Below are 27,940 nucleotides of genomic sequence, written 5' to 3' on the forward strand. Positions count from 1 at the left end.
AAGTCCTTAAGCAACTTTTCATATTTGATCAAGTGCGCTAACCAGTCAGTCCCCGATAAGCGTTTTGAACAGGTAAAATCATTCATGGTACCACAGAACAAAGCTAACATATATTCCCAATATCATTTCTCATTTAAGTCGCCTTCACATTGATGCTATTTACTGACATTTGAAAAGCTGCTGACTTGAACTTCTAGTCTTCACAAAAGTACCTCCAAGAAATAAAAAGAAATAAAAAATCGCAACGAAAATAAAGCATTTAAGTTACCTTTTAAATGATTTGAGAAATCGTTTAGATTCTACTGATAATAAGGGTTCCACAGGTTTAGCAAATCTCTAAGACGACGTGTTAAACACGTCCTGATATGACACTCCTAAATCCAGCAGTATCATAAATTGAACTCCGATAACTATCGCTCATGGCTTCCATGCCGTGGCGTAAATAGGTTGAGAATTCCCGTAAACAAGATTTAGGTACATAGTAAACAATACCTTCACATTCAGGAAACCACAGATTTCACACAAAGTGAACAGGATGCAAGCCTAACAAATTACCTAAGAGAAATAACTACTATATTGCGTTGGATACCAAAAGCGCTGGACGGCGCCTCATTCGAAAAAGACCGGAAACACTTCAGTGATTTTATCACAGTGAAACTCCGTTTTAGATAAGTACAATAAGATAAATACAGAATTTTACAGTGGTAAACTCAAACTAACCATTCATATCTACAAGGTCACAAAGATTGCATTACGTTTGTAACCTCTCAAGAAAAAAATTCGACTACCGTTTTTACTCGTGTGTAAGTCGACCTTTATGACCAAAAATCAGCCCAAAAAATCACCCTCGACTTATACACGAGTCATACACAAAGACCTGACTCAAGCAATCCAAGAAATTAACATAACGATTGCAGAAGTCCATCAGGAAAACCGAGTTTAAAAGACCAGTTCTATTTGTGTTCGAGTTTTGTCAGTTTTCAGCGCATTCTTCATCAAAAATAAAAGTTTGAAATAATGTATTTTAAGTGGCTTAAACAGAGATTCGCTGCTGTTTACGGTGCAGAACTTTCGTTTTCATCGAACGATTACAGAAGCTTAGTGACCTGGAAAATGCTTCTGTCTCGCGGTCTTGTTCGTTACGCGTGATCCTTCGAAGCTCTTCGGTGTAACTTTGTAGTACTAAACCTCCTTTAAACTCAAAATTGAGATGACGGTCAGTTAAAAGCAAGATTTCATTTTCAATACGATTTAAAAAATATGTATTAATAAATCGAAGTGCTCGTGTTTGCTTAAATCGTGGTAATATAAATAAGTGCTATTAAACTTCGCCGCGCACGGTTACATTTTGCTCTGCAGATTTTTTGATTCCCCGTGTTTTCAATTCCTTCTAGAAGTAAGATATTAACTTTTTGGGAGATTTCTATCGGTCTGAATTTTACTTCTTTAACTAGGAATGGTGAAAAATCCGACAGTTCACCTTGAAAATAGGGGGGGGGGGGTCGACCTATACACGAGTAAGAAAGGTAATTGAATTGTGTTATCAAGTTCCGTTCGAAACGGCTTGTTCAATTAAAACCTCCCTAACTTCACAACGTCCCATCAGTCTTCCATCACTCATAACTGAAATGATGAGCCCTTGAAAATAGTTCCACATTTCGAAATTGAATTGCGATTACCTAAAAATATATCATGAACTGGCTGTAGCCTATTTCCTATCTGGACGACAAAACGTATGTTTTAGTCCGTTACAACACTTTGAAAGCAACTTGCACGTTCCTTTTTATAGCGACTACGATGCTTTACTTGGATGTGGTACCTTCTGGAAATCGAACAGGATAAGAAGCAATGACAGGCACCAACACAAAAAGCAAGCCAATTGCACTCTGTTATAATTCGGTGTTTTGCAGTGTTGACTCAAAAGTTGATTCACAATTTTTTTTCATCTGACGCAAGTGAGAACAGTTATTCTGCTTGCATATGACGGTTTATCCAGTCTCGATACCTTTCTGTATAGGTGTACACACTATACTTGCCAGGCAGTCCGCAGCCTTGTCCCCAGCTATTAATTCCACCAACAAACCACTTTCCTACAGAATTCTGGCACATGAGAGGGCCTCCACCATCTCCGTAACAGTTATCTTCGCCACCCTTTTCGTACCCTGCACAAATCATACCATCTTTAACAAGACCACTGTATGCATTGGCTCCGTTACAGACCTGGCGAGAAACAACGGGCACTCTTTGGGACCTCAGCGGGGTGGACATATGATGGACGTTAGCCGGCGTAAAACCCCAACCTGCGACAGCGCACTTGCTCTCAAGCTGTAACTCTCCTTCATCCGGAAGACATATCGTTTCCACCATATCGTTCAATTGTGCTGCCCGCTCGAGGTATACGAGAGCGATATCATTCTCGTTAGTTGAAGAGATATATGATGAATGAACATATATTTTTTCAGCTCGTATATTTTGCTCAGAGTTTTCCTTTTTCGCGAGGTCAAACTCTCCAGCCCGTACGACCCACTGAAATGGTTGTTTAAACCTGCAAATGAAAGTCTGTGGTTTCATTTGAAGCAGTTTTGTAACTACGTCATCGAGTGCATATAGCACTAAACCGATGGAAAAGGGTGTTCCACTAAGTGTCATGTGGGTACATTTCCTTCGAGGAGTTAAGCCTAACTTTTTAGCTTCACTTAAAGAAATGTTAGTAATCACAGTCGTTACTTTCTGAAAGTTACGAAAAGTGACCACTATCTCCTCACAAAGTTTTAGAGGCACCACAGTGGTTAGAAGGACTGACTGCTTCGAATGGGGTTATCATATTTTATTATCCAACTTTACTAAGTAGAGTATAAATGACGCGCGTATCGACTAAAATAAAGCAAGCGATATTTGCATAGTTGGTCATTTTTTACGGTGAAAAAAAACTTATTTAACCGGTCAGCTGCACGTGTTACGCTTCCCTTTCTGCCTTGCTTTTCCCGCCCTATAAGAAATGCATGTACAATATAGTAGTTGGATAATAAATATGTTATTGGACGTTTTGTTGTGTAATGTTGCTGAGTATTTTTATTCGTTAATTCTATTTTGACTTAGCCATATGGCTTGTCAAAATACGCCATAACCTGTAAAATTACCCAGCGATATTACACACCTAAACGTCTAACAAGATACATTTATGTTATTTACTTTCCACTTTAAATGAGGCACCTTTTCCACTTGCAGTTGAAAAACAAGCACCTCAGAATGAATTCACGGTACCTTTTGAAGCAATGGGCTGCGGTGAGGACCCATCGAGGAGCAAGGAGAGCGCCGCCACACTGCTGAACAGATTGTCCCATAAGCAAAAGAGCTACTTGCCAGGGCCATTGGCTGGGCCACTGCTTTGACAAATTTCCATCAGATTGCCGCGGAAAGAGTGAATATTTCAGACTACCGCATCCTAGTGAGATAAGAAATCCGTGAATCGCAAAACAATCCGATATTTGTACTGGGAGCCGTAATGTGGGCTTTCAAAGAGAGAAGAAATAAGCAAAAGGTGGACATTAAAAATCGTTGCCAAGTCATAATACACTGTGAAAATTTATCACATACAACTTTATCGTTTAAGTACATTTAAGGCAAAATGTGACCGACAAATAAATAATGAATTCATTTAATAAATCCTTCCTTCGCTTTTTCCTTTCGATGATAAAACGTGATTTCTCGTTAATTTATCGTGACCAACCACTGATTTTCCCTTGAAGGAAAGCGACCTTTAATGTCAACTTAGTTACGCCAGCAGAACAATAAACTTTTCAGGCTTTTGTACCACTAGTCCACTTAAGTAACAGGCAAACATGAGAATTCGCTGTTGTAAGTATACCTTTCTTCGCTTTATCACCCTGAGAAGAAGGGCCATCGTGATAAGTCATGCGAACCTTGGTTTTTATATCACCCGACACCACATAACGGACCCAAAGACCGTTTCCCGAGGATTGCACCGGAGCAGGTATTTTGTGTCCACAATATCTTCCTATCAGAGGAGCGTGTTTAGTAAGGCCGTTTCTGATTTCAACGAAGTCTTTTGTACATGAAGGATCGCTTTTTAAGAAATCAAAAGTTGTGAACTTCAGCGTCACTGTGCTCTCCGGCTTTGTAGGGGTGACAAGCCACCGGCAATCTCTTTTGCTGGGTGGATTTGATTCACCACTCAAACGATGGCCATCTGTTGAGCACTCAGTTGCGGATCGCGATGGGTCTGTACCGTGCATGAAAGGCAATAACGTGAGATACGAGATTAATGACTACAGCAAAACGAATCTCACAGCTACATGTATAGTGCTAAAAATACCAAAAAAGGACAGACATTTTTAGACTTATTTTCTAGAAGACATAATCTTAAACCTTATGCTTAATAAGACCAGACGCTCGACGCTTTAGACTAGAAATACTTACCTGTCATACACCCATACAATTCTGTTCGCATAGAAACAAAGTTACGTTTAACCATTGGCCAAAATCGGAGCGTGCTTGACTTAATGGTGTTCCACAGAGTATGGGATACCACTGAATTCCTGTCTTTATTTCCATGAAATACCTGATGAATAAATAATATAAATTCGTTTCAAGACGGCAAAACGATTTTCATGTTTTAAGCGTCATTTGTTTACCACCTTCAATCGTCTAAAGAATAGAGTGCAGTTATGACACTGTTTAGAGACTGTAAACGCGAGAAAATTCTCTATTTGTTTTAGGAGTACTAAAGACTTTTCAAATTTTGGTCAGAAAATGGAATCAGTAACAGTTTTGTCTTTACGGTCGGTTAACATAAAAAGGTAAAAAGAGAACACACGGAAGCAATAAACTTCTACATGAAAAAAATGATTCAATTGATTATAACAAAGATGAATCTATAAATTATAGGAATTAACAATGATAAAGACGAGCTTAATCTCTTTTTAGAACACAATGTACGGCTGAACATATAATTATCACCTTGGTCTTCCAGAGGACGGCTGAGGTCTTCACATGACGAGGAACGGAATAATTACGCCAAACTTCTTCTTCATTCTTCCATGACATTCGGTACTTCTCCACCCACTGATCAAGGGGTCCTCCATAGCCTTGTGTTGCCACGCGCGTTATTATAAAAGGGTGCTTCAAGTTAACTTGAAACCAAGGGTAATGATCTTCTACGCTAGCCGTCCAACCTTGAGGCCAGCGATTCAAATTGAGCCTTCCCCTGTGGGCACCGAACTTGTCTTGATCACCTTCCCAGGCGGAAGAGGCAGTTAGCTGTTCATCTTCAATTATGTCCGGGTCTTCTATTCCAAGGGGTTCCTGACATTCCTCTACGCATAAGGTAATAAAAAAATATCAATAACATAATAATTATAATAACAGAAACATTCTTATAAACTGTTTTTAAAACGCGGGCATACAGACGTATCGAAACTGGCATAGGTCAGTACGACAAACAGAGCAAAGAACTACAGCTAGGTGGTAGCTTATCTCATAAGGGTTCGCTAGGGCTGTTGTCACACAATCGTGAAATGAGGCTACAAACATTTTATCATATGACTATTGCACAGTGAAACCGAATTCTAGTCTGTTGTTATTTTTGACTGTTATTGTTCTGTCAGTTTTACTTTAGCGCTGTTATTGTTTTATCACTTTTACTTTAACGTCGTTGTTATATAACTAGATACCGGGTTATTCCTCGTGCAATATTATATGAAGTCATCTGGGATTTGAAATTTTTTTAACGATGCATCGCATACAACTGAAGAGGTTGTTGTTATTGTTGTTCATTTATTTGTTTAAACAGGTTGATTAATTGGCAGCTGTAATAGGTGATGTGGACCTGCTGTCCTAACCCACCCATCCCACCCCAGGGGAGGACATCCATCACACAGTAATCTCGTGTGTGGGAAATTAACGTCTCTTGCCCCAACCCTGCAGGAGACGGGACCTCCATTTATTCGTCCCTATCCGAGAAGACTAGAATATCTAACCATTTCTTGATGTTATAGAAAGGTAGCAAATTCTTCTCAATTATTTTAAGACCTTGAGTGTTGGTCCGGCCGGGGCTCGAACCCTCGACCTCCCGCACTACAGTCCAGCGCTCTATCCATTGAGCTAACCGTCTGTAGACGAAACTAGTTTTGTAGTAAGCGTATGTTTATGTGCGTGGAAAGTAAATGTTTATGAGGTTTTCCTTTTCAATATAATGAAGGTTAACTTATTCTATGTTTTTTTATTATCCTATTCTATTTACAAAACATGACGTTATCGACATTGCGATCCTAGCAGTATGTAGAACGCGTGTCACACATGAACTTCGTAATGGGCCTTGCTCACCATGTAGCTCAGTGGTAGAGCATAGGAACCCGGAATCCGAAGGTATGAGGTTCAATTCCTCATGGGGACTCAGAATATTTCTTTGTTCCGCGCTCGTGACAAGACAGAAAACATCTTTCTCTATTTCTTTACCGAGCTCAAAACCTACCATCTTTCTTATTCTATTTACAAAGTAACTTAGTTGTGAATTTGAAGAAATAATGAGCGTCTATGAAAAGTAGTACTTCCAATTGAAATCGTAAGTCTCTAATAAATGTTACAAAAATGGCTTACCAAATTGACATCCATAGAGCTCTAATCGCAAGCCCACACTACCTTTCCAACTTCTTGGTCGGATTGTTACTTCTTTGGAAATAAAAGGCTCCTTCAGCATATGGCGTACAATCGTGTTGTGATCACTGTTGCCATCTAAAACCTGCGAGCCAAATAACATTAAAACACTCATTGAAAAGACAATGATTAGGGTGCCATGTACAAAACCTTGAGGACACTAGGGCTTCTGTTGAAATATCAAACTTACAGTTAAGGTCAAATCAAAACAATAAATTATAAACCATGCATTCAATGAATGAGCCAGTCGTAATTCAGCTCGCGAGAAACAAATAAACAAACAAAAAATAATAAAAGTATAATAATGATTTGAAGTAGGACACTTATAATAATAATAATAATAATAATAATAATAATAATAATAATAATAATAATAATAATTTAAAAAAGTTTATAATAATAATAATAATAATAAAAACGTGCGTAGGAATTTTTAATAGATTGTTCGGCACGCGAATCAAGCCGGTTTTTTTGGTCAAAATTACTAGTGGAGCCATAATCTGTATGAAGTGATGCTGTGTACTTCAAGCAAAGTGGTATTTTCTTTTCGTATATACATATCACGAGTGGTAAACTGTATGTAAAAATATGAAACAAACCCTCCATCGGCAAAGGGTAATTCTAAGATATCTGGAGACTACATTTTAAAATCTCTTGACGATATCCCACTGTTTAGTAGAGGCATATGCACCTACCTTCACTTTTCCACCTTCGTGGTAATACACCGCTCCGGCCTTGCTGTCAAGCCAAAGCAAATAATAGCTCTCAATCCATTCCTTGAAAACTGGATTACCATAACCTTGCGTTGCAATGCCAGTAACCACATAATCCGATTGAAACGTCACTTTGAGCCATGGGTTTTGGTCAGTGATATCAGCACTCCAGCCCTGGGGCCACTTACTATTATTGAGTCTTGCATGCTGTGGACCAAAGGTACTGACGCCCATCCACATGGAGGATGCCGAAAGTTGTCTATCTTTGATTTCACCGGTTTCAAGACCTAGTGCATCGCCGCATTTTTCTAAAAACAGAAAACAGAATTGGACTCAGAATAATAACGATGTATAATCTCCGAGTTACTACAAATTGCAACAGTTTTTTAACCATGAACCATGAGACAAGATGGAATATTGGGACCGGAACAAGATAAGAACGCCTTTGTGAATATCACTGAGTGGAACTTACTTGGTGGATGAGGAACAGTTCCTGTCGAATGCATCTCGCTAGGTTTCAACGGTTTTAATGTTTGTTTCATAGTAGTCCAAGTCGCTTCAAAACCCTTACTTCCCGTTCCAACTGTGTAATAACGCAGCCATAATGTATCCGTAGAACCTCGCACCACCATCGGTGCAGAATTGCAATAGCGTCCTAACAGACGAGAGTTCTCTGATAGCCCGTCCCTCAATTCCACGTACTCCGTAACACAGTTATCATCACTGTTCAGATCAAATTCGTTAAAACCAATAGCAATTTTGTTTCCTTCGTAAACAGATATAACCCATATGCAGTCAACAGGCCCTTGGGCACCAGAAAAAGCAGGGTAGTAAGGTGAGAAGATATCACCACTTTGACGCTTGTGTTTTCCACCACACGACTCTTAATAAAGAAAAAGATGATTAACAAAGCCGTTAAATCTTTACAATGAAATCACGTGAATGTTTTTCAATCATCTGATATTCGGCCAGTCCATGATAGCCGCAACAAATACTGATCAAGATAATTCCTTGGTGAGACAAGTAGTTGACACAATATTTTCGTCATACTTTCCCTTTTCATTCCCTTCGTGCTCGTGAAGAATAACTTACAGTGACAACAATAAAAATAAATCAAAAAAGAAGTAGACAACGGTTTCGCTGAGTAAAACTTCGAAATATTCACAAAAATAAATCAAACTTACCATTTATTTCGGTTGATGGAGATTTAGTGCTCAGAGCTGGCTGCGTATACCAGTACGCTTGAAATCCTTTGTCTGTCATGCTCAAATCAGACTTGAAAAAAACGGTCATTTCATTGGATATAGAGTCTACCACCGGCTTGCTTGAGTTGCCACAAAATCTCCCTAGTGTAGTCGGAGAAGTCGGGAGGCCATCCATAACGAGCACAAAATCATACTGGCAGCTTGTGCTCTTCTCCACTTGCAAGTACATGAATTCTAAGCGTATTCTGTACCGTGGTGATAGTTTTATGACCCATTGACACATAACATCCTTTGGATATTTTTCGGGATAGCGAGGGCTCTGTATAACACCAGACATTTTAGTGAAAGTACCACCACAAACTGCTAGAGTAACAAAGGTAAAAAAAAATTGTCTCAGTGCCTAAAATATTTTAACCAGCTTATCGCAAACATCAATTCAATAATTGATTGATTGTTTCCAAAGAATAACAATGATTTTCAGGAATTTTATTGAATATGTATAGTTAAAAATACCCATCGTTTGATCGATTCTACTTACCCTGGTCCCCATCTGACGTCTGCGTTGGCCCGGGTTGTGGCAGCTGTCCTTTAAAAGCGTGCCATTTAAGCTCAAATCCACCTTTTGGAGTTAACCCATCCGAGTGAAACTTTATGTAGATTGCGTTTTGAGAAGATTTGACAGGAGAAGGAACTACATCTCCACAGAATCTCCCAAGCAAAGGCATGCCTGCTCTATCGCCATCCCTGACGTCCAAATAGTCATAGAGGCATCTGGATTGTCTTTCGAGCTCAAATGATCTGAATTCCACCAGGATCACCTGGTTACTTGGGGCCAAAATTACCCAAATGCAATCTAGGTTTAGTGGATATTGGTTGGGATAACCTGGACTAGTTATTTCACCGTTTTCTTGCTTCAAAATTCCTCCGCACTCTGTGGATGAAAAGAAATTACTTAATAACGTACGTACAATATAAACAAATAAATATGAAAAGAAAGCAGGAGAGAGAGCAAGGAAGAGGGTTTAACGAATGGAATCTCAGCAAAAGAAAAAACAAAAAAAAAACATGAATAAGGGAAAAGGGGAAAAATGAATGTTAAGACGCAGAAATGGTTTACTCCATTAAAATGACAAGTTTTTCATCATGGTTGACTACTCCCTAGAGCAAATTTTAGAAAGTAACTGACAACATTGCTTACTTTCAGGTGGTGTATTTGAAGGTGTAGCTTTGGTGGTTGTGGACGGCTGAGCCGTTGGCGTTGTAGAAATGTAATGAGGTATCCTTCTCCATGTAGCCCTGAATCCTTTCTCATTGACTGTTCCATCTGTGACAAGTCTTATAAAAAGGGAATTTCCAGTTGAATTGAAAGGTGAAATGATCGTACTTGAGCAGAATTTTCCGATTATTTGAGAAAAGCTAGTGCTACCTTGTCGAACTTCGACAAAGTCATAGTTACAACTGCCGGAATTTTCTAAATGAAATTCGTGAAAAGTTAGCTCAATCGTGTCTAAGGGAGGCACAACTATTGTCCACATACACTCGCTGTTCTTAGAATACGATCCAGGATAGTTTGGTGATGTAAAATTCCCACCATCACCAGTCATTTGGCCACCGCATCCTGTCGAGAAATTAAAGACTAAATTACTAAAGGGGCACTTTCATGTAACGCAGATTAGCTACCACAATAGAAGAAAAGCATCCTTAACACCAGTCCTTAAATAGTATGTAACAAAATCAAGAAGTAAAAAATGCATTCGTATGCACTCTTTCCATATAGGTAGGTGCCTCGTACCAGCGAGCTTCCATATAGGCCTCATAATTTGGCTCGCTTTCTCTACATGTTCACGAGACTTGATAGTGAAATAAGAGGGACAATTAACCAAAACATTCCTCACGAAGGACATGAAATCACCATCGGTCCAGGTAGACTGGTATAACCGTGCAAGAGCCGATAACACAAGGTACAAAGGGACCGTAGGGACTTTTCTGTAGTGACCACGATTAAACCTCGCTGAGCCAGTGGAGGTATATCTTTTTTATGGTTTTGCGCAAAAAATCTACAATCAGCGCGTTGCGGCAGTTTACAAAAACTTTCATTGAGTAAAACGGGTGAATCAACATACTTCTAGGAGGTGGTTCTTCGGTTGATGCTTTCCACACCGCTTTGAAGCCCTGCTTGGTAGTGGACGAATCCGATCGGAAACCGATCCAAAGGAAATTGTGTGTAGAGGTAATGGTGGCTGGTCTGCTTGTGCCGCAAAACTTCCCAATCATCGGGCTTTTGGAGGTTGAACCATCTCTTATAATAACGTAATCGTATTGGCAAACAGAGTTGTCTTCAAGGGCAAACGTTTCAAAAGTGAGCACGACTTTGTCACCCGGTTGAGTTTTAACAACCCAAGCGCAAGCTTTATCCACTGGGTAGTTGAGAGGGTAATTTGGTGTCTGTATGGTATTACCTCTTCCTTCCATAAGTCCGCCACAGTCATCTGAAAGAAATCAGTAAAAGCCGATCGGTTTAGTTCCAATCTTTGTACGTGCCGAATAATATTTTTTTCATACTTATCATCATTTACCTTTTGCAATTTTTGATGTAAAACAATGAATAACCTTTGTCGTAACAATTAAGATACAAAACTGATTTGATCTGAACAAAGAAGAAGCAAATGAGATCAAGACAAAATAGAGAAAATTATCAACTTATCAATACACAAACCCACTCTCATTAAAATAAACAATCTTCGTCCAAAGCAGTTGGGGGTTCAAAAGGACAAAAGTGAGGGTAATAAAAACAATGTAATTAGGAATTAAGAAAATTGATTGCATTGTATTATTCTCGCGATACCTGTTAAATAATGCATCAAACGTGCGACCTTAATCCAAGTTCACAATTATATTAGTCGAATGCAATTTGAAAAGAATTTGCAAGTCCTTTTTAGGCAAGGTGCGGTAACACCTATTTCAACTCTGGCTACAAATTTGCCTTTAACCACACGCACTCATATTTCCCAAGACATTTTAGCTCTTATCGTGGACAAAAATTTGTAAGCAATGCTATGTACAGTGTTCTTGGTAAAAATTAAGCCCGCGACCATTGAGACAAAACAAAAAAGAATAATGGAACAGAATGCACTGGGTGGCCTCCTAGAAGAGTTACACCTAAGCACATATCACCTAAGAATTAAGACATCGATAACGGCTTTTTGTTACTTAATTAAGAAAGCCTAGATTAGCTTGTTTGCGCAACTCTTTAACTGAGAATTTTGCACTTCTAAGATACCCCCACTGAGCGAGTTATCTTTCTGATCGACCGTACACTCAGGTTTCGATTAATAAAATCAGCAACATTCTGCGCTGCAAGTTCCGTTTTAAGACTATCTTTTAGCTTGAAAATTCCCACGCGACATTTGACTTGTATTGTTACAATGAGCTGAGCAAATATCCTAATTGACTTGTGTGCAGGCCTCTCACTGTGCCATTTATGGACTTAAATCCAAAACAGTTTTTAAATGGAGATTTGAGGGGTTATTAATTATATTGACGATGCATATTGAACGTCACGATGAGCGAGAGGATTGAGCGACCTGACAGACAAGTGAAAACAGTATAGGTTACAAAGGAGTAACCGACTTAGAAGTGTTCCGTTATAATATTTGACGAGTATTTCAGAAGGGTGCACCTGTGATTTAGGTAGCGCTGCAAGACTAGTATTTCTCCTCGTATTCCAAGAGGTTCGCTTGCCTGCTTGAAAAAATACAAACTCTACACTGTATCCCAGGAGAAGATAACAAATTCCTCTTCAATCTAGCGCAAGACATATAACTCCTTTACACTGGGGGCGCCCCCTCTCTATTTTCGATCTGAAGGAGCAGGCTGGGAATTTACAGAATACCTCGACCTCAATGAACGAAAATAGGCCTACCTTACAATCTAAAGTGCATATCAAACATGTCAATCAGTAGACATCATCACGCAAAATACATCATGCTTCCGCCACAGACATGATGATGCTTTTTAGTTTCAAGTCCACTTTCTTATTGACACCTCTTTCAAATTTGATCTTACACCTCATTGACACATCCTTTCATGGCTTCCTATCCTCAGCACAGATAAATGTTATAAATGCCAGTTAAGGGTTGCCTTACTACCCGAAATGAGTAACTTACCAATGAGTTGTGCTTGACCACCTGATAACAGATAAACAAGACAAGATCGACGTTAGTGTCAGCGAAGGATATAGCATGTGAAAAAGTTCGTCTCCCGGTATTTTAAATATAAGTGTCAAAAACGTGCCGCTCAACTCAACAAAACTTGCGGTCGATATCAACGCAACGCAAACATGTGTTCACTCACGATAAAAACCTTGACTGCAAATTTATCAAATGAATTCATTGCCACTACTTCATTTCGATTGTTAGCTGCTCTGAAGCAATCGAGAGCAGGCGAGCTGGGGCATAACTTTCCTTGTGGTGATATCAAGAAAGATAGTTGAAAACTAAATAGGAAATGATTTTGGAACTTTCTTTACATGTAAGCCTTTAGATCACTTGTCAACCCTTAGACTACGAACTCGCACTTTTATTTAGAGTCCCACTGTAAACATTTCTAATTCATGTCACGCGCAATTGCCCTCTATGATGACTTCTAAATTTTATCATTAATAAGCGCTATCTGGAAGAAACGACCCGAAATACTAGAGGAAAGAAACATTTAAGGCGTCTACCAGGCAAATTTACTGAGGCTATGACTGGATTGTCACCAGAAATCGATATAAATGTAGTAAAGTGAAAGCTGATTAACATTCATAATAGGAGGTGAAACAGCTTACCTTGCCAGTTAACCACCAAGGCGAAATCGACGAGCAGAATTACAAAAAAAGATTTTTCCTCCATGACCTCAATGTTAGAAGAATTCAGAAACACTAAAGGAATGCCAGGAGTGAGTCCGTCTATGTTGAGTGTTCAGTTATTACTTCATTTATGCAGATGCGCACTGATGCAAGGATTCCGTAGGAGGCTTTGAGGTTACTTTGGTGTTCTCACATATACTAATCAATCAAAAAGTTTTCAATGACCTTCTAAAACGGACCACCGTCCGACCAATCAAATACGCTTATCACATGAAAGCGATTCTCTTTTAAGTAACAGACACGCATAATCGAGTCATCACAATTTACATAAAAACACACGCTGTCCGCACAAGCGGAACTGCTCGTATTTGCTGTAAGGAATATTTGTCGATGACTTCTAAATGTCATTCTGCGGTCGAACTGCGTGTTTCAAACCTCAATTCTATTTAAAAGCGAAAAAACTTTTCTTACCGAAAGAGTTCAAAAGAACTACATAATGCGTTGTATCGTGAAATTCGAACTTAATATAATAATTAAGTTGACTTAATCGTGTAGAGGAACATGTTTACTTTCTTTTGAATCAAACGAGCTTATAAGGAAAAAATAAGAAAGACGCGACAGGAAGTTCTTTGTTTTTGTCTGTAAATTAACGAGAATTGCAGGATCTACAAACGGTTTGCCGCGGAGCTGACCAACGAATCATCAGAAAGTGTCTAGGTCTTCTTACAGATTTTTTTCGTAAAAACAGTTGAAATTTCAAATAGGAGTCACCACATTTCTACGAACTTCAAACAATAAAATGAACTCCAAACAGTTTCCGGCTCGCTTTTCTTGAACCGCGGCAGAACGCCTAAATACACTAATTTGAAAGAATTATGAAATTTCTGTACTTTGTCGAGGTTTCTCGTTGCTCTTCGCCTTTTGAAGCAAATGTCGAGGTCTAAAGATCACGAACTATGCTCGATATGTATAATACTTGTCAGGATTACAATAACTAAATCGGACGGCGACAAAAAGGTTTAAGATTAGGTAATCCGACGGGAAAATGGTAAAGAATCCAGGTGTATGGTTGAAGCCAATACCAATGAGTCGTTCGCTTTGAGAGAAATACAATAATTTCAAATGACACGAGTAGGTGTTATAATCCACAAAAATACTGGAAATTAGAAGGTAACTTTAAAACAAAGAAAAAAGACAAAAGCTACGACAGGTAGCCTCAATTTCGACTCTTCGAATATTAGATACAATGTATATATGAAGTTCATATATTTTGAACAGCGGTATTAGATACGTATGATGCACGATCCTCGCAGTAGAATAAATCCGTGATGATAATATGATACGGGTTTATTACGAATCAACTTAACGGTCTGTTCCCAGTTGGCTTGTTAGCTCAATTGGCAGAGCGCTGCACTAGTATCGCAAAGGTCAGTGGTTCGAATCCCGTACAGGCCTGACTTTTTTCAGGTCTGATTTTCGCTATTGCATAAATGGAGCTCTCTACTGCGAGGATCGTGCATCATAGTGCTAGGCGTTGACCAGAGAGGAGCCTATATTGATTCGGTTAGGATTTCGAGCACATGCCTATCCCTTTTTTGGGGCTAACAAGAAAACAAAAAAAAGGAAAGGACAGTCTGCGCAGTAAAAAGTATTTCGAAAGAGCGAATACGGTTTTTTCCTCGCCTGACTGACGTTGAGCATCTTGGAAGAAAATCTCTTCAAGTGGTTGTGCCAAAACGGAAGGAAAACACGCCCAACTACAAAATTCACTGCAAAATTTGCTAAAATTACCATTACAATGACTTAAAAACATTACGAGCTATCAAGTATCGAACACATTCCAGTAAAAAGTATTAATCCATCTTCAAGATGAGATAAAGAAACAAATTGCCGAAAAACGTGACTATTTTTGCAAGCTTTGTGGCTTATGTTTCCACGCTGAGATTAGTGTAAGAACGATGCAGCAATGTTGGTTAACCTCTCACTAAACTTTTAACAACTTATAATGCTCAGTGCAGTATTTTTTCCCTTCCTAGTGAAGTCCATGCAACTCTTTCGAAACGAAGAATTCATCAGATGTTGCTTGCAAGGACTCTGAAGACCAAGCTTGACTCGAGGGGGAGTATGGGGTTCGACGATGTCCCAGACATGAGGATTTGGAACGGCAATAGCCAGCAAATTTGCCGCATCAAGATGACCTGCCCAGAGGGAAGACAAATTTATCAAGATTAAATTGACAAAGTTACAACTGTGAACTCTTTGAAGTAATAAACAGTGTGTTGACTAAAGAGATACTCTCGATATCCTTTAGTGGCGTGCTGAACAACTGAATCTACTGAAGTTACACGTTATGTTGAATAAGGAAACCACCAAACAAAAGTAAGAACGGAATAAAAATAATACCAAAAGGTCACACGATGACAAAGTAAATACAGTTAAAAGAGACTACAAACAGAGAGATAAAAAATCAAAACATCAGCGGTCAGCCTAATGCTTACACATTCAGTGCTATATCTACTTTCCGGACATTTTTTCGTTATTTCAATGTAAACCGATTACGACTACAATTAGCTTTGAGATAACACCTGATCGTGTTTGAAATATAAACTTGTCTTTCCTACGATCCGCGATGAGGACTAAAACAAACTAGTCTACTAGTTTAAACAAATTCCGGACGCGGTAAAAGCGCTCCATTGAACGTACGTTTTTAACCACAAACCAATAGAGTATAGGCAATCCATGCCACTTAATATGATGTCGAATAATATCTGGAATCACACAAGACCAGGGACTTACCATTATTTATTGCAAAGTCCATGGGGTAGATTCCGTCGTTGCTACAAAGATTCTTATCTGCACCTAATAATTCCAAAGAAAATAATTGCTATTCGCATCAATAAGTGAAACGTTTCGCATGCGCCAGAAAAGGTTGGAAAGAGACTGCTGCTCGATCTTCACGTTGTCACGTAGCGATTTAAGCGTAATTCAAATCGAGTTCCAGAAAAAAAAAAACATATTTCTGTTGTAATTCAGACATAAGTTTCGAAAATTTGACACACATCAGTGTATTGAAAGCCTCCCTAAGCCGAGAACTCGACAAAACTTGTACAAAAAGCTGCGAGGTTCTTGTTGACGTGCGCGTGTAGAAAAATGATACGGAAAGAGGAGAGGAAGAAAAAGTTTTCCTTGGGATGCGGTGAAAAAGTTTTTCCTTCTCACTTTCTATTTTGCATAACGCTTATTAACTCACTTTTCTGTTTTATTCTTTTAATTTTTTTTGGTCCTACCTAGTTTGAAAACTATAGCCATACCTAAAGATATCAGGTGTCGCACGAGGTTACAATTGCCGGAGGATGCAGCGATAGTCAGAGGAGTATTACCAACCCAGTTCCGAGAATTAATGTTACACCCTGGAAAGCAAAATTGACACAGATGATGAGTATTGAGTCATTTGGCACGGCCAATGATGAAAGAGTTCCTGGGACGGTGCTTGCCAAAACTGACTAAAATTTTACTTATCAGACACCCCAGCTGGAAATCCCCACAGCTGTATCAAGATAACCAGAATAAAGAACTCAAATCTAATAAAACCAAACCTAATAAAACCTCAATTCATTTACAAATATTATACAGGAATTTTCTGTCTAAAGTTTTTAAGTTTATCTTAAAACTGCATGCATGAAGAGGTGGGGGTTGTCAGTTATTTCCTGGAATTTTTCTTTTTTCTTATTTTGAATGGAAACCTGTTGAGTTTTCTCGTCTGGAAGTCTGGTCTGATCCAGAAATCGGAGCCAGTAACTGATCTATTGGACAAAATAACCTTGGCCCTTGGGATGGGATAGAGGAGAATGACATAATATATACCAATATGAGATCAGTGTATTGCTTACTTTAGCTACACTTCACCTGCTTCACACAAGGAGGTTATAACTCCAAGACCATTTGTGACCTTTTGTGTGCCACAGCAAAAGCTTGCAAGATGAAGAGGACTGTCCTTACATGAAGTATTTGAATTTATATTGGCTCCTGTAAAAATGCCATGCTCCATCAATGAAAAACTTAGAAAAATGTGATGGTTAATGTGTTTTACCATATAACAAGAATAAACAGCAGTGTCAGCTCCTACTTCCATTTCATCAAAAGGGGTTGCCTTTCAATTCATCCACCCTTTAATTAGGATGCTTGAATGATTTCTGGTTACTCCTGATTCAAGGAACATTCAGATGGAGAATGGGAGTTTTGATATGGATCAAAGAACACGAGAAATAAAATTGTCTATTCTTCCAAAAGGGGCTAAATTCCTCACCTTTATTCAACATGTATAAAATAAGGCAACTGTCCCCACTCAAACAGGCACACTACCGACACAAAATAAGGATATGGTAAGTTCTTAATTGAATTGTTATTTCAAGTATTTCTCCAAGCTCATACTTAGTACATTATTTTGTAGTTAACTATTAGACAGTATCACTAAAAGATTAATTGCATCAGTTCTCAGAATAAGCCCTTTTTTAGATGTATTTGCCAAGACAGTAACTCGACATAACTTCAGATTTTTGTCTTTCACTTGTTTCCTTTATGACATGTTTAATATGTAATTCTTCCTTAGGCTTAGTATTTTTTTTAAATATAAGTTCCTACAAGATTCAGAGTTTCTATGGTTTCAAAAAAAGCTCTAAGCCTAAGCATCACAGACAATTTTCTTCAAAATAAGTTAAAATCCTTAATTAATCAGAAGTAATGACTGTGCACACAATTATGCCAAAGGGAGCATATTTGGAGAAAAGCTTCAAAATATTAGCTTGAGAAGACTGAAACTATATTAGGGTCTGTCAAGTTTCTCGCTGTTTCTGTGGCAACCACTTTTCAAACATGATACAATCTAACTTTGTAAATGGTTTTTTTTTTAATTAATGATAATGCCCTAGATTTTTTACACTAGAAATTGTTTTTCAGCAGCAAGCAGTAATGCAACTGTTTTGAGCCCAACACCCTTAGCTGCAATCAATGCACTTACCAGAAACAAAGTTAGGCCACATTCTGATTTAGGGTGTTTCCTGTTCACATCAATCTTGTGCTTTTCTATGAGTGATATAACATCTGTAGCAACTCCAGGCTTATGTGTGTTCTATGACAGAAAAATGATCATGATTCTTAATCAGCAACACGTCTCTATAGAGAAGAATTAAATGTGTTAATAAATCATTTAAAAGAAATTTTTTTAAAAGGTATTTACACCTTGTAATTTTCTTTTACTGCAAACATGTAAAAATGTGATCATAAATATGATGGTGTAAATGGTCAATAGAATTGGATATTCAAACCTTGATCATTTGAAATAATTTTGTGATAAGGATTGCTTCTTCAGCAGTCTTGATCTCCTCACCTAAAAATATCATTAATATTATATGGAACATTTGTTTAGAGACAAATTTTTATGTTCATTAGCCTTGTTTCACCAACTAAACTAAAAGAAATCTTACATTTGTATAGTCATCAAAAAGCTAGAGCCAGATTTCATCCTAAGGTATACAAACGAGTGCCAGGTGGGAACAGGTTTGAATAACTGATGGTCCATCTAGTAACCAATGGAAAAAGGTTTCCTCTTCTAAGCCAATCTTAGAATTGTACAGGTACTATTCATAGCAGTACCATACCATGCTTAAACACTTAACTTTACCTCTAACTGACAATTTTTTTCTCAAATGTTTGAAAAAGTACTCTGCAAACTGTTAATAGTCACAAATTATGTTGTGCAAAGAGTGAATAATTTAATGCCTGTCACCATAATATATAGCATTTTATCTTAAATGGTAACAGAATTGATTTTTGCAGGACCCCGTTGATAACAGTAATTGGTACTGAAGGGCTATCCTGGATAAATATTCTATTATTATTATTATTATTATTATTATTATTATTTAACTGGTAATAGTTGTGGTGACAGTTGACAAGCTTAGCTTCTTCAATACAATCTGCATGTCCAAATGTTTATCAGATGTAAAAGAAAGTTGCTGAGGTCCTAATATAAAAATAATACTAAAATTTGGTCATAAAGTTGCCTCCACTCCAGTGAAGTAGACTGAAGCAGTAACTTCTCTTAGCAGCCACTTACATGTCTTTTGTAGCAGTTTGAAGAAAACATACATTGTTGTGAAAATGAACAAGATCAGCTTCCATTTTGTTGTTGCCACAAGGGCTACCTCACTGATGAATTTCTCTCCAAACACATGAACTTTGTTAATAGCTTGAACCACACAATTAATACCAAGTCGGAAGAAGGTGTTCAAGGTGTGAACAGGACTCAGTTGAAGCATTATTAGAGCCAAGTGTCCAGCTTAAGGGGAAATTATAAGCCACTTTCCAATAGTCCTAGGAGAAAATTAGAGGGAGAGATAAAAAAAGGCTCTTGCTAAGATCCTGAGTGATGTACAACAAGGGAAACATAAAATTGAAAAAGTAGAGCCTGGGAAAATAATAGCGATAAAACAGAGAAAAAACTTAACAGATTCTTCAAAGAACACATTTTTGTTTTTAATTCCTGTGTTATGAGTCCTTGGTAAATTCCTTGAGACATTTTAACAAATATTCCGAAAAAGTATTATTTTTTGTTTTTTAGTAATAAATAAAATATATATATATAATTGATTTATTAAGTAAATTCATATTAATAAGTAATTTTAGCAGCTTTTCTGTTCTATCTACTCATAAATGTGTCTTTAATTCTCTGAGTATTGTAAAATTTTATCAACAAGATATTGTAAAAAAATAAAAGGTTATAAAAGTTATAAACTCTCTCCAATGGTCTCAACATATAAAACTGATCTCCTCTAAAGCAAATAGAACGCTTGGCCTTATTCGTAGGGTCTGTAGAGATATCAATGATCCCGACATCAAGAAACTTCTATACTGCTCAATTGTTCGACCACAACTAGAGTACGCTTGTGAACTATGGTCACCCTACACGTCAAAGGACACACTATTACTAGAAAATGTTCAGCGCAGGGCCACAAAGTTTATCTTGAATTATGCAAGAGATCTCTCCTATAGGGATCGGCTGTTAAAACTTTCTTTACTACCACTAGAATATAGAAGGGAAATGAAAGACTTGGTACTGATCTATAACGCTAGAGCAGGTTACACTGATCTGGGTCACCAAGACTTTTTTCCGTCAAACTGTAGTTTGGCAGAAAACGCGTAATTCAAGTGAATTAAACTACCAAATACCACACGCAAAACAAAATTATCTAAAACATTCGTTTTATTACAGGTCCATCAATTTTTAGAACAAACTACCAAGGGATATTAAAAGTGTGAACTCACTTCATACTTTTAAAAGGAGGCTATTAGATTTTTATGCTGATTAAGGTGGCTTGTACCAGTTTCCTCACGCAGGGAACAGGTCACTCTTGCGTGACACGGGCAAGAGAAACGTGCGAAAGAAGCGCATGATCAAAAGATGAAAATTCAAAACAAAGATGGCGGCGTGAGGAATTTTTTCTACTTTTGTGAGAAGTTTACCTAAGAGCTTGTATTTGATGTGTTGAGCGGCTACTGTGAATGCAGGAGATAGAAACTAAGATAAAGAAGACGATTTTCGGAGAAGTAAAGGTTGCTTCACTTCACATTTAAAAGAAATATTCAACCGATATGAAATCTTGCGACGGCCAAAAAGAAGAACTCAAGTGAAGGATAATCTACCTGAAGTGGAAGAAGACCTTGAAACTTAAAGGAAAATAATATGATATAGCCAGAAGTCATGTGTAGGATTTTTAAGATGAGCCCGGGAGGCTGTCTTTGACACCTGTTTAATGGTTTTCTTAATTAGCAGTAAATGTCTGTAAACTCTGTAAACATCAGATCGTAGGCGCGTGCGCCAGCACACGCAATTGTCAGCGGTAGCTATAACAGATCATGAGCAAATGTCGATCTTATAGAATCCAGATTTTTAAATGTGCGAGAACGCGCGTGGAAATTGCTAAACTCATGAAAGCTATTGCATGAAAACAAGTCCGGTGACCCCTTCTTTTTATTGTTCCAATATGATAATAACGTTGAAAGGAATCATCAGAAAAAAATCTAGAAAATTCTATGGAAGGAAATTTGTGATGTCTGAAAATTGCCTTTTTTCTAGATTTTCTGAAATTCCGCTCCGTAGAATTTTTAAAAATCTTTGTGCATTTTCTTTTTCAAGTGCCAAAAGCAATCACTGAAAAAAATCATGGGGTCACCGGGTTAGTTTTCGAATTATTCAAGCCACAAGCTAAAAAATGCGTCTGCATAAGCCTATGATAGCATTGCCATGGAAACTGCTAGTGACGAAATTACACCTATTTCTAGATAACCAATGATTATATAATTCAGCCCCGTAAAAGTGTTCAACTGGCCTTGGTCAGTCTTTCTGTTGTATTCTTTCAAAGTTACAAACCATCAAAAAGACGAAAACCGGTACGAGCCACCTTAATCCCTTTCTTATAAACTTCCAAATCGTGAGGGTGTAAGTTAATGACGTTACTTTTTAACTTGATTGTAAATAATATCAATGATAATCATTATTTTTTATTCCCATACTTCTACAATTACAATTATTATTACTATGTTGTAAATTATTTATTTGGGCTGAATATCAATTGGGACATCGTCCTGTTTTCTTCCCCAGTTGCTGATGTTATTTTGTAAGTGCAACGAAGTTAATAAAGTTCAAAGTTCAAAAGAGGTAGAGAAAAAGGAAAAAAAATTTAAGTTTCCTACTTTCTTAATAATTCTCTCTTAATTTGAAACTGTTTTATTTATTTATTTATTTAAAAGAAACTTCAAAGGAATATAATTCAAATTTAAAAATCCTGATTTTTGAAAGATTCCGAGCTAGTCTGGAAAAAAAAAATTAAAACTAACAAAAAGGCACACAAATTTACACATTTAATGTACATGCATGGGTATAATTGAAGACAGCTTGTAAGTCCATGGAGGTTGGTAAGCATGTAGCAGATATATAGAACTGCTATACTTGTGACGTATCCTTCATTTTTATTTGCCCTTTATTTGTGAAGGTACTTTCCTGTTTATTACTTTAGAAAAAAAAAAAGTAATTGCAAAGAACCCCTTCAGACGTTTCTTCAGTAAGCCAAATAAAACGCAACAAGTAGAAAATTGCTACTTTTACGAGTTGTAATTGTCCTTATGTCAAAATTTCGGAATAATGAAATGATATAAAAGGTTCCTTTCCTTGCATTGACGAAACAAAACAGCTTAAAAAATTTTCGATATATAAGCTTTGGTTTTAAGTTTAAATCAACGGTTTCAAAGAGTAGTAATTCATCAACACATGGCAAGATGATTGCATAGGAGGATACAAAAGCGATACTTGCTTACAATTTCACGAGTATTAGGTAAAAAATTACTCTTTACACGAGCTTACTTTATGCCTTACCTTACAGTCGATTAAATAACGGTAGATTTCTTTTAAAGTCCAAACAGAGCGAAAGGAAAAGGCGACGAGCTTGCACAAAATGAACATATAGTCAACCTTGAAAAATTGCTTCATGACTTGTCGACTTGTCACACGTTGATAAACACAACTTTCCCGCCACAGACGCGGATGGCCGCAGCCTCGTCTTCAAGAATTCAATGAATTCGGAGAGAGACTGGGAAGTAAGAAAATTTCAAAGATGGCGGACATTTTGTGATTGACTTGATGTTACAGTGTTTTTACTCACAGCTTTACCTTTAATCGTCGATATGGACTCACGAGATCAACTTTGAATTATCTCAGGATATTAATCCTTGGATGAAATGGAAACAGAACAAGAGAACGGCCCAGTGAGTGTAGATCGAGTTTTATGTCAAAACGTGAAGCTAATCTGAAGCACGAGCGATGGATCTATGCACGTGTTTGGTGAAGCCTGGTTTCATATGTTGGGAAAATCCCAGACGGTCAGCGATTTCACTGTTCCTGAACCGTCCCAGGTTTTGTCTATATATAAAGAGATCGATAGATATCTTTCCCAGATTCTTCTTCCGCCCGCTCATTTTATTTGTGACTCGTGGTACAGAAGCTAGACGACTGAAGGAATGGAAACTAGGATGCGTTGGGAAAATAGAAACGTTCTCGATTATCCCGATTTGTTGTTGACCAGCTCAGACAGTGAGTGATTTCGACGATTTCGAGTTTTCATTCGTCAAAAAATTCAGGGACAGTCCAGAAACACTGAAATAATCGCCAACTGTTTGGGATTTCCTGACATATCATTGAAAACAAGGCACTAGTAGAACATTAGAAAAGATGAGATCTTATTTAGATAAGATGTTATATATTATGAATAAGTTATTGCATTTTCATATGGCCTAATAATCCCAATGTCAGATAGAATGGCACATAGGTAGATAGCTATCCTTGAAAGCTCAGTGGTGGATCCAGACCTTCAGCTAAGCGGGGATGGAGGGGGGGGGGGGGACGTTTTTTTTTTTTTTATGTGTGTGGGTGTACACCCTCCTGGCTTTTTTTCCTTCTGCTTTAATTTTTTTACCCCAAAAAAGGGGGGAGCCTGGGTCCCCTGTGCCCCTCCTCTAGAACCACTGCAGCTGTATGTTCTGTGGGTCTATAGCCATGCACATGAACCAAGGCATGTCACTACCACTGACAACTGTCCTTCTTAGGACTACCCTCACATGGAAACTAACTACATATTCAATTGTTATCCCTGTGTTGAAACCTAAATTGAACCACTGTATGTGTTGGTGAGCTGATATGAACCAATAACATTGTTGCTTTAGCCTGAAGAAAGACAACAATGGAAGCTTGAAAAAGACTCAGAACTGCGAATTGAAATCCCTGAGGGAAAAGGAAAAGCAGAAGTTGTGGTAAGCAATGCAACAGTAAATGTATACATAAAATGAAACAGTCTTATGGTTTCTTTTAAAATCATGAAATAATAGTGTTAAGAATGGCTTATTTGGATAGAGGATATCTACTCGACAGATAATCTGATAAAGCTATGGTGCCACACATCGAAAAAAATTTGAAGGATAAAAAACACACCAGCCTCCATTTGGCATGAAAATATGTGGAAATACCCACCTTTTTTCATGCCAAATGAAGGCTATTGTTTTTACATAGAGCTTTTACCATAAAATGCTTACTGAAAGAAAGAACCCAAAAAGTATGCAGGGTGGTGTAGCTCCACTTTTTATTCAGTGCATGTATAAAGCGCAGTTTTCTTTTCCTTTATGTAATGTAGTTGCTACAAGGTCAAGGTGAGGTGTTTGGAACTGAGCTGGTGAGGAACAAGAAGTTCACTTTCAAAGCTGGATCAAATGTTGCTATTTTTACTTGGCACGGTTGCACTGTAGAAATATCCTTTTTTATTATTTTGTACTGATCTTTGATCAGGGCTCCATGAAGCCAGTCGGTGACTTACATGTAAGATGATAAATGGTCATTAGAACAAAGTTATATGCAGAGCTCTCAAGTCTCACACATTGAGCAGGAGATTCAAACAATTTCAATCTTATGCTCTCACTCTGAAACTGTACATCTAGTTCTCATGCATGTAGCGTTTCTGATTTAAACTGTTGATTTTGAGAAAACAAACTACTGCTTCATAAAATGAACCCTTGAACTCCCAGAAGAGATTAAAATGTAACATCTTCCAACAATATCTATACCCTATCAGGTAATGAGAATACTCAATCTCATCAAGTAGTTTTTATCTTGATCTAACTCCTAATTCTCATAGCTTGTTTACAGGGAAATTAGAAGGAGCTAGAGAGGAGAATTAATAATAGGATCTTGAGAGGTCTAAATAAATTATGATCACTCCTTATTCCCTTTGCCCTTGCTTTAAAACACTTTCCAACAGAACAAAGGAGGGAATATCTCAGCCACTTCATTTTGTCTTTAAAAAAGGATATATGAGGAGGTGGCGTGGTTGAGTAGTTAGGGTGCTGGACTTGTAATCCGGTGTCCTGGGTTCAAGTCCTCCACCCTGCCACTCACTGGATTTGTTCTCGGTTGCCCCTGGTTCAACTCCTCGGCTGCGCTCTGTAAATAGCCCACTGGTCTGCCTCCTGCCAGTGGGGATTTTTAAGCACTTAGTTTGTTTACATTGTGGCTGAAAAGCCCTTAAGGGGGAGCTTCAATTTAATATGTAGTTATTTATTTATATATCATGGCAAACAATCTGAGGCAACCTGCAAGAAAGAAGCAATTTTTATGAAAGAAAACAACAGAGCAGTCATAGTATTGCATAAAAATGTTTATCTGACATTAGACCATAATCGCCAAGTTAGAAAAATAGGGGTATTTGTATTCACTACTTTCAATTATTTGCACAGTCAGATTTGCATTACATTTTACACTGTGTTCTCCATAACCACATTCAAATCTCTGGCCCTGTTGATGCATATATCTCAAAAGAAACACCAATGGTCATGTACTTGAATCTTCACATGGGACTGGAGCAGATGAGACGGAAAGCTGAAGCTGTTGCGGAACCAGAGACTGGTCCAAGGGCAAGTTGTCTCTTTACCTTAACCGTTTGACTAGTTTTTCCTTATGATATCACCGCTGAATCACACATTAAGGTTACAAGAATAAAGGAAATGATCACCAGCTAAAGAAGCTTTTGATTATTGGACAAATTCTCTTTGTCAGCAGCCTAGGAAATGTATAGAGAACAGTATGGAGAATATGCATACTGATGGTAGGAGTAAATTGTTAATAACATTAAGAAGGTATAGAAAGATGTTTTTCTTCTAGTCATGAGTATGTGATAAAAAAAAAACACACACACACACAAAAAAGTTTTGAGTCCCCAGGAGGAAGTGAACCTCAGACCTTTGGATTCTGTGCTCCGATGCTCTACCATTGAGCCACAGAGACTCTATGGCGAGCAAGGCCCATTACAAAGTTCATATTTGACATGCATCATACATACTGCTAGGATCTGCAATATCGAAAGCATCATGTTTTGTAAAGAATATTAAGAAAAATGGTAAGTTTTGAGCTTGGTGAAGAAACATAGAAAGATGTTTTTCATCTAGTCACAAGGATGGACTTCGTAATGGGCCTTGCTCACCTTAGAGTCTCTGTGGCTCTGAGTGGTAGAGCATCAGAGCATGGAATTGGAAGGTCTGAGGTTTGATTCTTCTTGGGGACTCAGAATTTTTTCTTTGTCCGGACTGTGTTGTGCGGGAGTTCAAGGGTTCGAGCCCCAGCCGGACCAATACTCATGGTCTTAAAATAAGTGAGGAGAATTTGCTACCTTTCTAAAATCAAGAAATGGATAGATATTCTACTCTTCTTGGATAAGGACAAATAAACCGTAGGCCCCGTCTCCTGCAGGGTTAGGGGTAGGAGACGTTAATTTCCCATGCACGAGATTACTGTGTGGTGGATGTCCTCCACTGGGTGGGGATGGGTGAGAATTGGCCCTAAAAAGCCCCTATGGGGAGTGGTCAATTAACCTTTGTATGTATGTATGTCATGTGCTTGTGACTAGTCAGACGAAAAACATCTTTCTATTTTTTTTTTTACTGAGCTCAAAACCTATCATCTTTCCTATTCTTTACAATATTAAAAAGGTTTTGCATCAATACATCTATGTGACTCTTTGTAAGTCAAAATTCTACAATAAATAGGCAAGCCCTATGTGTTAGTCAGGAAAGTTCACAAATGCATTGTAATTTGATAAAATATAGAAAATTGTGATGTGATCGAAAGGGTTTCAGCGGATGAATAGATAAAACCATAATAATTGATTATAATTACCCAGGTGATGGTGACTGGCCCTGTTGATGTTGGAAAGTCAACACTTTGTAAGCTTCTGTTGAATTACGCTGTAAGATCGGGGAGAAGACCGGTATTTGTTGATCTGGATGTTGGTCAGGTACGAAGTCCAATACTTCTTTATTAAAATTTTTGCTCAATGTATTATTAAAATTTTTGCTCAATCTATGCATTGTTGTGAGTCAGAGCACTTTCAAAAACTCAAATTGAATATACATGTAGATTTGAAGGGTTGTTGTATTGGTGGAATTTCATTTGTCTATCTGGAATAGCATAGCACAACATTTACCCTTAATTTATTCTCTGAGTGATCAAGAAAGAATTTCTCCTTTCTCTGTCAAGCAAACTGATCCAATACCAAAATAATTCTCCAAACCAACATCAGAAAAGAAAGCTGTTTCCAAGCATGTCATACTAACAATAGTAACAAAGCTAACTTTTGAATAAAATTATGTTCTCCAAGTATTTTTTCAACAATCAGGTCAATCTTTTTTCCACGTAGGGATATATTGGGGTCCCTGGATCAATGGGTAAGTACTGGTAACCCTTTCACTCCTAAGGTCTGATTGTTGTTGATTCTCTCCTTTAGCTACTAGACATTCCCTCGCAAATTAGTTACAAGAGTTTGGTGTTAGATCAAGATAACAACTTCCGCTTGATAAGTTTGAGTATTCCCATTACCTGTTTGCTGGATAATTAACAATTATTCCTT

The 27,940-nt window shown here is 37.8% G+C and overlaps 3 protein-coding genes across 5 annotated transcripts in view; 1 reads left to right on the plus strand and 2 right to left on the minus strand.

The window, feature by feature from the left end:
* Positions 1 to 88: 88 nt before the first annotated feature.
* Positions 89 to 13,771, minus strand: LOC111344295 (cubilin). 3 transcript variants are annotated; one of them, XM_022951513.2, is made up of 14 exons: positions 13,422 to 13,771; positions 12,760 to 12,780; positions 10,717 to 11,082; positions 9,792 to 10,211; positions 9,132 to 9,524; positions 8,573 to 8,953; positions 7,861 to 8,271; positions 7,371 to 7,696; positions 6,619 to 6,760; positions 4,981 to 5,336; positions 4,441 to 4,582; positions 3,869 to 4,243; positions 3,265 to 3,445; positions 89 to 2,545 (listed from the first exon to the last, which is right to left on the minus strand). In XM_022951513.2, exons 1-14 carry the CDS (start codon positions 13,483 to 13,485, stop codon positions 1,966 to 1,968), a joined length of 4,158 nt encoding a protein of 1,385 aa, XP_022807248.2. In that variant the 5' UTR covers positions 13,486 to 13,771; the 3' UTR covers positions 89 to 1,965. The 3 variants fall into 3 exon arrangements, with proteins under 3 accessions (XP_022807248.2, XP_022807247.2, XP_088598001.1); XM_022951512.2 differs by having other exon boundaries at positions 8,573 to 8,956; XM_088741875.1 differs by lacking the exons at positions 12,760 to 12,780; positions 13,422 to 13,771 and adding an exon at positions 12,273 to 12,425 and having other exon boundaries at positions 8,573 to 8,956.
* Positions 13,772 to 14,539: 768 nt separating this feature from the next.
* On the minus strand, positions 14,540 to 23,019 carry LOC111344298 (uncharacterized). Its single transcript, XM_022951517.2, has 9 exons — positions 22,873 to 23,019; positions 19,558 to 19,814; positions 18,767 to 18,828; positions 18,460 to 18,570; positions 17,749 to 17,800; positions 17,349 to 17,468; positions 16,754 to 16,852; positions 16,239 to 16,301; positions 14,540 to 15,640 (listed from the first exon to the last, which is right to left on the minus strand). Exons 2-9 carry the CDS (start codon positions 19,757 to 19,759, stop codon positions 15,435 to 15,437), a joined length of 915 nt encoding a protein of 304 aa, XP_022807252.2. The 5' UTR covers positions 19,760 to 19,814; positions 22,873 to 23,019; the 3' UTR covers positions 14,540 to 15,434.
* Positions 23,020 to 23,103: 84 nt separating this feature from the next.
* Positions 23,104 to 27,940, plus strand: part of LOC111344292 (protein CLP1 homolog) — a 13,207-nt gene continuing 8,370 nt past the window's right edge. Inside the window, exons 1-6 of the mRNA XM_088741878.1 lie at positions 23,104 to 23,261; positions 24,216 to 24,302; positions 24,680 to 24,791; positions 25,822 to 25,952; positions 27,215 to 27,328; positions 27,731 to 27,758. Of these exons, the coding sequence (XP_088598004.1) occupies positions 23,235 to 23,261; positions 24,216 to 24,302; positions 24,680 to 24,791; positions 25,822 to 25,952; positions 27,215 to 27,328; positions 27,731 to 27,758 (499 nt within the window). The 5' untranslated portion in view covers positions 23,104 to 23,234. The remainder of the gene's footprint in view (positions 23,262 to 24,215; positions 24,303 to 24,679; positions 24,792 to 25,821; positions 25,953 to 27,214; positions 27,329 to 27,730; positions 27,759 to 27,940) is intronic.

This window comes from Stylophora pistillata, chromosome 12 (assembly GCF_964205215.1).
Source record: "Stylophora pistillata chromosome 12, jaStyPist1.2, whole genome shotgun sequence".
NCBI classification, from domain to species: Eukaryota; Metazoa; Cnidaria; class Anthozoa; order Scleractinia; family Pocilloporidae; genus Stylophora; species Stylophora pistillata.